The sequence below is a fragment of the Periophthalmus magnuspinnatus genome, chromosome 8 (genome assembly GCF_009829125.3).
Source record: "Periophthalmus magnuspinnatus isolate fPerMag1 chromosome 8, fPerMag1.2.pri, whole genome shotgun sequence".
Lineage (NCBI taxonomy): Eukaryota > Metazoa > Chordata > Actinopteri > Gobiiformes > Gobiidae > Periophthalmus > Periophthalmus magnuspinnatus.
Window position 1 is genome coordinate 4,978,129 of NC_047133.1, and position 14,316 is coordinate 4,992,444.

General features: G+C 40.1%; 2 protein-coding genes across 2 annotated transcripts in view; one reads left to right on the plus strand and one right to left on the minus strand.

Moving 5' to 3' along the window:
* Positions 1 to 610: 610 nt before the first annotated feature.
* Positions 611 to 13,532, minus strand: cdr2l (cerebellar degeneration-related protein 2-like). Its single transcript, XM_033970844.2, has 5 exons — positions 12,998 to 13,532; positions 7,103 to 7,215; positions 6,558 to 6,706; positions 4,853 to 5,017; positions 611 to 3,428 (listed from the first exon to the last, which is right to left on the minus strand). The coding sequence occupies exons 1-5, from the start codon at positions 13,077 to 13,079 to the stop codon at positions 2,456 to 2,458; spliced, it is 1,482 nt and encodes a 493-aa protein (XP_033826735.1). The 5' UTR covers positions 13,080 to 13,532; the 3' UTR covers positions 611 to 2,455.
* The window catches only part of atp2a1 (ATPase sarcoplasmic/endoplasmic reticulum Ca2+ transporting 1), a 147,979-nt gene continuing 140,810 nt past the window's right edge, over positions 7,148 to 14,316 (plus strand). The window contains exon 1 of the mRNA XM_055223805.1: positions 7,148 to 7,153. The gene's annotated coding sequence lies outside the window, so the exon portion shown is untranslated. The remainder of the gene's footprint in view (positions 7,154 to 14,316) is intronic.

Below are 14,316 nucleotides of genomic sequence, written 5' to 3' on the forward strand. Positions count from 1 at the left end.
AATTTGGTGTGTTGGTTCTCGAGATTATTATCCAATCACAAAGCAGCATCATTTGGGTTGCCAGATTCAATGCTGAAATTCAGTCGGTTAAAACCTAAAACTTAGACCTAAACTCCCAGCACATGTCGCTATTAATCAGTGCTAGTGCGGAGGATTCTGGAGGTTCTTTCACATGAGCCACATACTGAGGCAAATACTCCATATACTGAGAATGAGATTAAAAAACCTTTATCTGCACGTTAAGGCACTGGCAACACAGGATCAGTAAGTGAACAGGTTATATACAGTTCCTTAAACAGAAAACATTTAGATAATCTAATTCTGCACCTATAAAGATGAACAGTTTCACCAGGCTAAATATGAATATGGAAAACTGATTAGGTTATGGGTCCTAAAGTTGGAAAGAACAAGCTGATTTAATGGTTTACTACTTACTAATGTCAGCCAAAATATATTAATATGCTGTTTTCTCTTTTTTTTTTTTTTACACATATTGTATAACTAATTCACTCTGATTATGTATAAAAGCCTATGCATTAAAATCAGCGAATATTAGATCCAAGACAGTGCAAGTCTGAAGGAATCAAACCCATAGATGATCATAAAACTGTTGCCAAGTAGACCTTTTATTTACAATTTAAGTCATCTACACAACATTATAGAAGCACAGTGAGAATTTAGCAACTTTAACTTTTCACCATTTTAGAAACAGTTATTTTAGACAAGACCAACCAACCCTGCAGGATTTCAAGTCATGCAGTAAACAGGACAATGAGACATCTCCAAAAAGTCTCCAAACGTCTCCAAACGTCCAGCGGGACACACCAACAAACAACCAGAGGCTTTGGCATAGAAGGAACCACATAAACCATTATACAGAAATGCTATAGTCGTCCAAAACGTGGCTTCGTTTCGACTGTTTGTTTATAGTATTTATGCACTTAATTAGTATTTTAATAGCTTATTGTAACTGTGTTAGATCAGTAATATTTCTGCATATGTAGTACTATATGTTGATTGTTTTAAAATTCTTTATAAATATCGTAAACAGCCAACTAGACACGGAGAGAAGGTTTTGGCAAAGTTGCAATGAAATAATCTAATTCAAAAACAGTTGGGAAGCCGATATTGGGAAGTATTTTCAATTGAGAATAATACAACTACACATTAAAGGCATTGTTTATAGGCAGTTTTGATTATGTAGTATTTGCCTTTATAAAAAAAAACAAAAATATTGCCAAATTATTTCTTATTTGCAAGATTTGACACTTTTTAATTTATTTTTTGTGTCCTGCATTGCCATTAAATTTCATGCAAGACTTTAAATGACATATTCATTCATGGCGTATTGTCTGTGTAGCTAATATGTAACAATTGGTTAATCATTTCATCTTATCATTTCGTCTTTTAGTTAATGTCCCAACTCGTTTGAACGTTTGAAAGCACAGATCAAGGCATTTGCTTATACAATATTTAAACATAAAACATTTCAAGTTGTAGGTTAGGTTTTACATGAGGTCAGTCAGGAGTCACCAGTTTAAAGGAGAGGTAAAGGTTGTGTTCACACTCTGATCACTGGTGCTAAGGGTTTACTTATCTATGGGAAATTTACTGTTTTTAGAAGAAATAACCAAAATAGTAACCCACAAATTTTGAACTCTACCAGTTTTTGTTTCATGTGGATTAACCCAGTAACAGAGGTGGGTAGTACTCTTTTTTTTCTTGAGTAACTTTTGCACATGGTCACTCTTCATTTACTTTTATTCACGCAGCGTTTTGGTTCCTCTGACTTTCCTCAGGGACCGAAATGTTGTGTGTGAATAAAAGTAAATGAAAAGTGAGACAGTGTGCGGGAGTTTTCTGAACCTTTTAGATCAACTGTCTCTTCTGACGTACCTGTCGCTCAGTCAAGTATGTTTTTAAAGAAATTGTATGTTTCTAGTAGCATACTTCTACTTCTACTCGAGTAATATTTTTTTGAAGTAACAGTACTCTTACCTGAGTGAAAGTTTTGGTTCCTCTTCCCGCATTTCCCGTGACTTGAGCTTTATGTTGACGATATGAAATTACTTGGAACAGCTGGGTTTTTGCACCTCTCTTTCAGATATGATTTAGTTTTTCAAATTTTTGTGTGAAAATACCAGATTTTAATGCGTTAGTTAATGTTAAATAAACTCATAAATGAAACGTTACATCCTGACACTTACTCTTTAAGTTACTCTTACTTGAGAAGTAGTTTTCCCAAATCGTAGTTGAGTAATTTCTTGGACGACAACTTTGTACTTCTACGTTACTTTAAAATAATATTACTCAAGCACAATTTTTGGCTCCTCTACCCACCTCTGTCCCGTAATTACAAAGAAATTAACCATAGATCTACAAATCTGCGTCTTTCCTCCAGCTCAATACGAGGATCCTAGAATAAAGTGACGTCGCGTGAACTCGACCTCTCGTCTCACTTGCGTCCCTTCCTCTTTCCCCTCCTCTCGCTCTTACTCGCATTGATGTCGCTCTTGGTTTTCTGGAGCCTTGAGAAGATTTCTTTGAACAGGGCCTTGTACTCCGGCGTGTTCTGGCTAAGTCGCTTGTCCACCTGCTCCACTTGCCTGCTGATGCCCTCTAGTGCCTCGGGGGTGGACGGCGTTTGGGGCGGGGTTGGCGGTCCGGCCCCTGAAGACGTGGACGGTCCCGCGGTGGCTGTGTTGTAGTCTTTGTTCGACGGTCCCGCGCTGGTCATGCTGTAGTCCTTGATGGAAGGATCCCTGGACACCGGTCGGGACGTTTGGACTTCCACGTGGCACAAGCTCTCCTCGTGGCGTCTGCACTTCCCCAGTAACTCCTCGTACTTCTCTAGCAGCGCGTGGTACTGCTCGTCCACCTCGCGCAGTATAGACATGCCCCTTTTCCGTACTCCGTTGGCGTGCATGGCGTAGCTCCCCTGCCTCCGTCCCGAAGCATCCCGAGCCGAGATCGCGTTCAGGGCGGTGTCGCTGCAGCTTTTCCGCACCGGTACGCCTTGCTGACCGGGCTCTCCGCCGGCTCCCTCGCCTCCTTCTTCCAACCCCGCCCCCTCGTCCGCGTTGTCCGTCTCGGGGGTGTTGTTGAGTAAGGCCTCCAGTCCGTCTTCTCCTCCGATCAGGCACGCGCGGGACTTCCTGAGTTCTTGCATCTCCTGTAGCTCCGCCTCCAGCTCTTGCACTCTGAGGTGGCACCCCTCAGCCCCCAGGAGGCGCTGTTCCAGTCTCTCGTACTCCTGCAGGACGCTGGCGCACTCTCTCTCTGCGGTTTCACGTTTGGAGCGCTCGGTTGCCATGGCGGCGCGCAGGGACGTGACGATGTCTCTGAGGCGGTCGTTCTCCTCGTCTAGGGGGCGCTTGTCTGCCAGGTCCACGCTGCCGGGGTTGGCCAACAAAAAGCCGTCTTCATACCTGAAAAGACACACGTATGTAAGTGTGTATGCGGCTCTTGTACTCACTAATAAGTTAGAAAGGAACTATTTCGATCTGAAACACTTTTAGCTCAGGATATTTGTCATTTTAAACACTTTTCCAGCCCATTCTATTGTCAAACAAGTCCCTCAATCTTCAAGTAAAGGGCCAAGGTAAAAAAGGTTTCGAAGGGAGTCATTTGGACACTGTTTTTAAATCAAAACAGATCATTTTCAATCTAAAAGGCACTGGTCTGAGAAGCTAGAATTTATACCGTCCTGGGCTTGCTCTGATTTAACCTCCTGAGACCTGGTGTCCTCATCTGTGGACAACACATTTTGGGTTGTTTAGGCCACAGTGCAAAAGAACATGTTCAATTTAGAATATTTCTAAAAGTTTAGAATATTTATTTATTTGTATTTTATTTATTTATTTATTTATTTTAATTATTTTTTTTTAAATTTGTATTAGTTTTTTTTAAATAATTTTTTATTATATTTTAATTTCTTTTTAATTTTATTTACTTATTTATTTATTTATTTTAATTTTTATTATATTTTTTACACACAATTGTTTCTCATTTTGTTTTTTACACAAAATGTATGTGTTCAAGCACTTAACAGTTTTTGCAAATAAAGTCCTGCAAGAGCTCGGGTCTCAGGAGGTTAAGGGAGGAATTATACCTGAAACAGTCACGTCTTTATTTACCTGCTAGTCTCCTATTTTTTTTTTAAAGCTGGTCCATGTCACTGCTGCCAAGAGCTGGATTTGACTGGACCAATTTCTCACTTGACAAAGGTTTGAGCAGATTGTTGTAAACAGGTGGGAGATCATACACTGTCTGGCCAAAAAAAAAAAAAGTCACCACCAAAAAAAAAAAAAAGGTCACACACGCTAATATTTGGTTGTTCCGCCTTTAGCTTTGATCACGTCACACATTCCCCATTGTCCCATTTCGCTTCTGCAACGTCACAAGATTTATTTCCATCCAGTGTTGCATTCATTTTTCACCCAGATGTTGCATTGATGCTGGTCGAGTCTGACGCTGCTCAAAGCTTCTCCAGCACATCCCAAAGATTCTCAATGGGGTTAAGGTCTGGACTCTGTGGTGGACAATCCATGTGTGAAAATGACGTCTCATGCTCCTGATCCACTCTGTCACAATTTGAGCCCGATGAATCCTGGCATTGTCGTCTTGGAATACGCCCCGTGCCATCAGGGAAGGCAAAATTGATTTGATATTGATGGAATAACCTGGTCATTCATCAATCCAGGCGGTGACTTTTTTTTTGGCCGAGCGTGTACCTTCCATCATTCCTTTCCTGAGAAGAATTCTGTTTTGTTTTTTGTTTTTATTTAGGTGTAAAAAGTCCCATTTATATTGTGTAAAATCAGAATCGAACAGCCTAAAAATGTGGTCGTACCGTGGGGCCGTGCAGAGTTCTTTAAGGCAGGGGAAGGAGTGGAGTGTTTTGCGTCGCTCCTTCTTCTCTCTGTGCACCCTGAGCTCCTCCAGCGTCCTCAGCTCCTCCACCCGCGCCGTCAGACTCTCCACCTGAGCGTGCAGCGTCTCCATGGTGCAGGTCAACCTAGATGAACACAATCAGACAGGAAATGTGCGTCTTTTCGGCTTTGTTTAAATTATAAGATGTTTTTTGTTGGTTTCATTTTTGTACTAATTCATTTAGAAAGAACTTGTTTATGAGTTTGCGCATTTTATCGTAATTTCAACTGTATTTGACATCTGAAGATTTCTAGCTATAGGCAAAGTCCAGAGGCAACAGGCTCTACCTCATTTTTGTCCATCTATTTGAGCAAAATGTGTCTTGCCCCTTTACCATATTAAGAATTGAGGTCAAATTGAAACTGCTGTGTGCTGTCTGCAGTTATATATAAAGTATACCGTCCTATTTTAAATTCAGTTTCATTTTATTTTGCAAATAGTGGCCCCTCATTTGCTTTAACCGCTGCATAACCACATAACCATTCAACCGATAAGAAAGGCGGCAAATAGTTATCGTATTCTGTTGTTGATTTGCCTGGAGAAACTACAATTAACTTATTCATTCAATATTCCAAAGCACAGTCAGCCAACCCTACTGCAGATTGCAATATAAATCTGCAGAATATGTGACCCAAACAAAGGCAGTATTCACAAACTAATATGATTTGTGTCGACCTCTGACTCTCACTGAGAACCACAGAACATGAGCTTTAGGCTTATGTTTGCAGCTTGGCTCTGGTCGGTGTGCACAGCTTTACCATTGAACTGCACCGGTGCCTTATGTAACACGGGCTCTCAAAATGTGGTACTGCTGATACACAGGGTTTTGTGATACTTAAGACTTAACTGGTTTACTGACTGTAATAGTTCTGTAATCCTGAAGAGCAATGATTAGAATACCAACAATCAAACAAAGTAAGTAAAAGTTATATGACTAAAAATAGTGCTGCCAACATTGTACTTAAAGGAAATGTATGTCTGTATTTCTGTTGTTAAAAGGGTTTTGCTAGAACCTTAACCTGCCGACAGAGGACACAGAACATGGAAAGGAAATGTCTCATATCAAAGCTCAGAACTTAGAGAATTCACTCACTGAGCTGCAGAGGCTTCACTAGCACAGGTTAATTAATGGTTTAGCTGGTGAGCACTCAGATCAGAGAGTCATTTTAGGTTTTAACCACTGGATATCGGCATTCGATTAAGAATCAATAAGCATTAGAATTGTTATCATAAAAAGCTGTGTACCTCTTATCTGCAGAGAGAGTAAGTAAATAAAGTAAAGTTTAATTCAAAGCCTTAAACACAGTTCAGCTGTACTGTGGTCTAAAGTGATCAGGAGTACTTGTACTGTAATCTAAAGCGATCACGAGTACTTGTACTGTAATCTAAAGCGATCACGAGTACTTGTACTGTAATCTAAAGCGATCAGGAGTACTTGTACTGTAATCTAAAGCGATCAGGAGTACTTGTACTGTAGTCTAAAGCGATCAGGAGTACTTGTACTGTAATCTAAAGCGATCACGAGTACTTGTACTGTAATCTAAAGCGATCACGAGTACTTGTACTGTAATCTAAAGCGATCAGGAGTACTTGTACTGTAATCTAAAGTGGGAGCAGTATCAGACCTGTCTATCTTCTGCTGCGAGGACTTGCTCTCCAGCACCAGTTTCTCGTTGGTGATCTCCAGCTCTCGGGCCGTCACGTCCAGCTGCTCGTACACTTTGGCGTGCTGCTCGTTCATGTCCCGCAGCATCTCCAGTTGCTTCGACAAATACTACGGAAAAACAATCCCCGTTAGCGCATGTCATATCTGTGCATGCTGCAAAAGAGTCACGGTCTCGAGGATGTGGTGGTTCCATTTACCTTTTTAACAAATGTTACTACAAAAATGTGTTTATTGTCAGTTTAAAGCTTCAAAATTGCTCGATGCATTTAGGATATTAATGTGACCAAAATTATGATTGATCCAGTTATTGTAAATTAATTCAAAATCTCGTCTTTTCAAAATCTTGTTCTTGTGTCTCAATTCTGTCTTGTCCCAGCCCCAGAGGTACACAAGTGTAATTCAATGTTTTTATAAAAGTTTAGATAGTTAGTACAAGTTAAAGTTATTTAAAAATGAGTCAATATAGAGACAGCATGTTCTCCGTCGCAGATGTCAGGCGCGTACCTCGATCTCCTGCACTTGCTCCTCGTTGTTGACGTACATCTGCTGAAGAGAGTCCTCCAGCTCCTTGTTTCGTTCCAGAAGCGTCTTGCCAAGTTCAGCTGCCAAGTGCAAGTCTGAGGAGCCAAGAGAGGGACAGTGAGGGACGCAGGACACACCGTTACAACGAGATCTTCATTAGGAACGTTTCACAATCGCGAACACAAACTAAACAGACGCCCGCAGACTCCGGCAGATGAAGTAACTGTAAAAACACACTGTACACACGGAGTGAAACCTGCGGAAATGTGCGACAGAAGCTCAGAGTCTGCAGTTTACCACAGAGAATGAACTATGCATTATTCATCTGTGCAGAGGAAGAGAGAGCTGCTTATCCTGCATAAAACTGTCAACCTGGTACAAGGCAGTAATGACAAAAAGTACTTTCCCACTGAGGCCTAAAACTGCAGTACGAGTCCTCTCTGCTGGAGGGTCAGACACCTGTTTGTTTCCATGTGTTAGTTATTATTTTACTTGGAATGTCCCTCAGTATGACATTAAAATTCAATTAGACAGGTGACTTGATTAAACGCTACATAGACACGGTTAATGCTCAACTGTGGAACATTCCAGATAAAAAGATGGAGGCGAGCAGGAAGCGTATCCACCACCGCTAATACTTTAATCATAATAACAGCGTATCAAGATTCTAAATGGTTTTTGTTAAAATATTTTCAATCATTTGTGTCAAGACTTTAAAGTAGTTGATAATAATAATAGTAACTTCCACGTCAAAAAGAACCAAGGCATCATGGTCTATGTAGTTTCTTTTTTACAACGACACTGCAACAACATTGTGGTCCAGAAGTTTACCATTTAAAATATCATAAAATTAGTCATACTTTTCTGATTTTTACATTATATCATAGGTACAGTTTTTATACTGCAATCTCACATTTCTACTTCAAACAAGGCAATACTGTGTTACTGCAGTACTTCAAATACGTCGTAATAAACCTCGACTTTACAGTATTATTTATAACACTACACACAAACCAGGAATCACTACAGCCTCATCAAAGCAGCTAATTATCACACACATGACACACATGACACACACATCACACACGCATCACATCTCACACATACATCACATCACACACACCTACACATCACACACACACACATCTCACACACACACACACACGACACACACATCACACATCTCACACACACAAGACACACACACACAAGACACACACACACACATCACACACACATCAAATCTCACACACACATCACACACACAAGACATCACATCTCACACACACATCACACATACACACACATCACAAATACACACAAATCATACACACAAATCACACACACACGCAAGACACACACATACACATCTCACACACACACATCACACACACATCACACATACATCACATCACACACATATCACACACACATCACACACACATCACACACACATTTCATCGTCGCACTGAATCCTGCAGCATGAGTGAGTTTTTCTCTCACTTCCTGTGTCTTGTTTCCCGATGTCACAGCTGGGATCCTCCAGGAGTCACACACGCCTCACACACACACATCACACACACACACATCACATACACACACGCCTCACACTCTCTCCGTTATGTAACTGGTGTGAGATGATTCGCGGTTTCTATGCAGTTTGAAGTGTGAAAAAAATATGGGACAAAATGTAATCAGTGGGTTGGGATTAAAAGACGGAGACATTGTGTAGTTTTCATCATATTGTAACGTTTCTAGTCTCCCACCTGCGAGATGTTAACGCTTTGCCCGGAATATCCCACAGTAAGGCATTAAACTTGTTTATCTTCATGGAAACAGGCGGCGGCATCAGGCAAAGCTACAGGTCAGGTTTGTGGAAAGGCGAGCCCACGCACAGCAGGAATACACGTTACTCAAGACATTTCTTAAGCAAAACTAACTGAGGAAATGCAGGATTTTTATGCTGCGTGTTGAACGTTCCGGGTAAAGCAATAACGTCTCCATGGAAACAAGCTGGTAGAGGAGATCGCTTTGGCAGAAAAGTTACATAGTGCAACTTTAAGTCAAATACAATTCCCAAACATATAATATAATGTTCATTTTTAGTTGATGTATTAGTAAGAGATTCCAGATATTTGTGGAAAAAAATATTTAAAATAGTCAAATAATCTGCATAAATAAATTGATATTGTATAACGTGTTAAAATTAATATATTAAAGTTATTAATGCAAAATAAAAACAAAATCGGCTGCATTTTTCAGCAATAAAGTAAAGCCCTATTTCTTCTTAAATAAAAATTAAATTAAATTCTCATGTTTTTCATATTTTCCTTGTTAAACTAAACATTTTCTTTGGTTTATTTTAGCTTCTTTTATGTAATTATACTCGATAAAACAGCCCTGGCTCACGTGACATCATCCACAAACAGCGAACAGGCCACACAGTCGCCACTGCCAGTTACATAACCACGTCGTTTATGCTAAATGACTTTACAGCCACATTTGCTCCGCCGTGACCCTCCACCAAGGCGCGATCGAGCTGATATTAAGAACCAGGACAAGGCAAAACAGTCTGGAACATCCATATCACCGCGGAGACGAGGAAGCCCAAAGCAGCTTTACGTCTCTGGGTCAGCGGGTGATCAGGAGAGGCCCGCGTGGAGGTGGGGTCGGGCTAAAGCTACGGGAAGAATAAAGCTCAGCGACTGTCCACAGTTTTCACAATGAAGGAAAAAATTACGATTGTCGCCGTTGAGATTAACAATTTAAAACAAAATACAGCTTTTGATCAAAATGTTGCTTATAACAGGAAGCTGAAACGTACTTTTGTATTAGTCGTGGTAGAAAGTAGAAGTTAAATTTGCAGTAGCTTTTTGAAACTGGTGTACAGTGCGCTGGCAGTGGTGCTGTGGGTTGAGTCTTTGCACATTAACTGGAGAATAACTGGTTCAAAAACGTAGGCGAGACACTTCATCCACACTGCCTAAGCTGATTATACGCAAACTTTATGTGTAAATGTTAATTAATTATACTGTTATTGATGTTTATTTAAGAATATAGGACAAAAAAATATTATTAAACTGTATTTTATTTCACAATATAAAGCTCTGAACTCTTTAAAGTTAAAATGGAGGTGATTACAAATGTGATTAAGACGAGAATAAATTTAAATTCAAATAAAAATACGAGTAAATATTAATCTGTTACTAATACGTCATTTGTTTGTTTGTGATTGTATTTATTATATCTTTAGTATATCAGAATCTAAAGGAAAGAATCTCAGGAAGGGCATCTGGGGTAAACGTTAATCTTAAAAACGGTATTGGAAAGAGTACTCGTGTAAAAGTACAGTTGCCAGAATTGTACATAAGGAAAAAGTAAAAAGTACACATGAAAAATGAGTACAGGTTTAAAAATCGACTCCAAAAAAAGTACAATTACCCCCAAAATCCACTCATTTATAACAACGTATTTATAATGAGTTACTTTCAACGCAAAATTGCAATATATTATACATCCTTTTCCAGTAAACAAGTAGAGATACAAAAGCAGACGGGGACTAACTATCGTCCGGGTTCCTTCAGGATACAGATGGTCAATGCGCAATCAAGGAAGCCACAGGATCAATACAGAGCACTTTGGTTCAACGTTTGTTACGTCTGAAGACTGGGGACGGAGTATCTTTGACGCTATAGGATCTGAGCTTTTGAAATCTAAATTTGATAAGATTTTATTAAAGTGTCGGTGGTGAAACAGGGAGGTTTTCCAGTAAGTCAATATTAACGCCGACTATAAGATCTTTACATATCAAAGGTTGAATATAAGCAGAAAACAGTTACATAAAGAATCATTTTTTTGTTTTTTTTTTAACGTTAAAGAGCCAGTAGTGCGGTCACGATATTAAAATTTCAAACTTTGATACTAAAAATAAACTCGATACGCAATACTGATTCCGATATCACAGCGATAATAAAAAGCTCTTATTATTTCGACAGTAAAAAGTTCGTCATTTTCAACATTAAATCATAGTATTTTCTTTTAAATACGATCATGTGGACTTATATCTGTGTAATCCCTCCGTCAACCAGGTAAATGTGTCTTATGTTTGTTCAGAAACAGCTCAAAATTATTCTTAAGGTGCTGTTGATGCGACTTTTTTAGTATTGATACTTGTCTTGTTTCGCTACTAGTTTGATTTTTGATGCTTTTGACAACTCTAGGATCTACTGAATAAAGTATTGTAGTGTCAACTCGTATCTAAAGTCTTGTTATACTTTGTAAACGGCAATACTGATCTCAAACGGCTAAATATTAGAAGCAGGTCCAGTGACTTCCTGTTTAAAAGTTCACTGAAGCGTCTTTATAGAGGCATTTCACCAGAGCAACTGCCGGATTTTAATTTAAGTTGGGTTTTTTGTTTGTTTTTTTTGAAAGTGGCTGTGTAACATTTTTTAACCCTACGTGTATGACCCCGAGTCTGAATTTTGTGGATGATTGTGCAGAAGTAAGTACAGAAACGTGGGCGGGGATAGGGGGTAGATGAAAACTGAAATGTTCTCAAGCCTTGAATTAATTTAAAATACGACTTTAAATAAGATGATAAAGGTGATGGTTAGAGTGGTTCAAAGCTCTGAAAAGTAGATAGTACAAGTAGAAGAAGTGAGGGTTAACACAGCTGCAGTACATCCAGAAGACTACTGCTGCTGCTCGGGTCAGGACTAGAACCAGGAAGTACGAGCGCATAAGTCCTGTGGCTCAGGTCTCTGGCTCCTGTGGCTCAGGTCTCTGGCTCCTGTGGCTCAGGTCTCTGGCTCCTGTGGCTCAGAGACTTTAAAGCAGCTCTGTGTGAACAAGTCTCTCCATGGACCAGCACCAAAGAACATCTCCCACATGAGCCACATGAACCATCTCACATGAGGAGGACTAAAACAGGACTGAACGAGGACGAGACGAGGACGAGACGGGGACGAGACCGGGACGAGACCGGGACGAGACCGGGACGAGACCGGGACGAGACCGGGACGAGACCGGGACGAGACCGGGACGTGACCGGGACGAGACCGGGACGAGACCGGGACGAGACCGGGGCAAAACCAGGGCTAAACCAGGGCTAAACCAGGATAAAACAAGGACTAAACCAGGACTAAACCAGGGCTAAACCAGGGCTAAACCAGGGCTAAAGCTGGACGAAACCGGGTCTAAACATGAGGAATCAGCATTTCCTTTTTCTGCAGCTAAAACCTTGAACAGTCTTCCTGAAGATGTGACACAGACCTCGACTTTGACAATGTTTAAATCCAGGTTCAGTTCTTTTTAACTGTGCATGTGACTGAAAGGTTTTTATTCTGCATTTTTCTCCTTTAATGTTAATTTTAAGATGATTATTTATATTTTGATTTGTTATATTGTGATTTTAATGTCTCTCTTATTCCGTAAAACACATTAAATTACCTTGTGTACAAATTGCCCTTGTTTCGCTTAGATTTTTACATAACACGTCTCCTTTAGTCTATGATCTGTGTATTTATCTATGGAAATGTTTCACTGTCTGGACTTGTACAGATAGGCTCTTTGTTTTCCAATATTTCCATAATTTGACACTATCACTACACCAATAGGTCAACACAGGAGAAAGATAATATTATCGTAGGTGCTGAGGTATTTTGGAAAGACAAATCCACTGCTGACAAGATGAAAATAATTGGCAGAGGAATATAGCAGCAGATTTGAAGGGCAAATCAAGACAGCAGCTTACTCATGCATGAAATTTACAAAAAGACTATGCCAGATCAATGCAAGGATCCAAACTCGGCTAATTATATGCGTTTTTTGGCAGAGACCCAGAGTGATTTCTTCCATTTTGACGCTGTGTCTCACCTTGCTCGAGGTCTCTCTGGTCGTACCACGGCTCATCCTCCTCCGTCTCAAACTCCTCCATGGTTCCAGGCGCACGGAGCATCAGAGGCCGCGGGGGACAGGCTGCTTCTCCCTCTTTCCTCTGCTGTGCCTCCTCCCAGAGCGATGGATGCGTGGCTGGAGGAGAGATGGAGAGAGAAGAGAGCCCCGGAAGTGACAGCAACACAACAGCATCCACACACGCACCGTCTCCCTGCAAAATTTCACATCATTTTAGTCGGTTTTGAGCTGGATACAATCTGTGCACCTGCTAAGTAGCCTCCCATGTGCTACTTAGGCTGGGGATGAGGAATTTTACAGGAGATGCACAGTAAAATGTTCCAGATAAACGCTTTAAAAGTATCCAAGGGGAGGAGAAGGGTGTATTTTTGATGCACGCTTCGGTTTCTGCAAATTGACAGCCTCGGTTCAACTCAATTTCTTCAATTTTGTCTCCTCAAAGCTTTTAACTTCTTATTTTCCAGGCGCTAAGTCCCGCCCACATGGGACAGTGGCCAATAGGAAACAGATTAGTGGATGTTTATTGGTTGGTGTGGGCTGTGGGCGGGGTTTAAAGCGGAGGAGTCAAGGTTGTGAGGCGGTGAGGAGGGAGATGAACAGAAATGGGATGCGCCCAGGCCTCCTCGCCGCGCGCGCAGTGGTCCGGTCCCCGTGCGGCGTTCAAGGGAAATTAGGAATATTGAAGTGCGAAGATTTTAAGGTTTTACTCTACTTAAAAAAATATACATGTAAAAAAAATAAATAAAGAAAAATAAAGAAAAATAAAAGAAAATAAATAAAAATAAAGGAAAATAAAATAAAGGAAAATAAAGGAAAGTAAAAATAAATAAATAAATAAAATAAATAAATAAACGGGATGGAAATGTATTTGTTGACTGGTAAATACAGCACGGTTTCGCTTTTTTTAAACTATTATTTTGTATATAAACATGGGTTCAAGCAATAAAAGCAATAAAATGTCAAGCAATAAAATGTCAGTTCACTAACAAAGTAAATTATTTGTTTAACTGTTAATATGTGTTATTATACTCATGCTCATCTTAACACATACTGGCTTATATTTGATCCTTTGAAGCAAACACGACACAAATTCTTTAACTTAGTCATTTTTGCTAAATGTAGCGTGTTAAATAGTGATCTATATTTTTTTTACGTGGGGGCCTTAACGCATCACAACTGTAAATGACGTCATCTTTTATTAACGCGTCCCATCACTGACATCTCCATCCTCACTTCTACTAAAATAACATGAAATCTGAAGGAAAATACCCTGTTGTGAG

Bases quoted from the DNA above. Each gene is read 5' to 3' on its own strand.
- cdr2l (XM_033970844.2), bottom strand. From the start codon at position 13,079: ATGCTCCGTGCGCCTGGAACCATGGAGGAGTTTGAGACGGAGGAGGAT. The intron at 6,707-7,102 runs GTACGCGCCTGA...GTTTTTCCGTAG, and splicing joins AGCAAGTGCAGGAGATCGAG to TATTTGTCGAAGCAACTGGA. The intron at 5,018-6,557 runs GTCTGATACTGC...GTGTTCATCTAG, and splicing joins TCGCAGCAGAAGATAGACAG to GTTGACCTGCACCATGGAGA.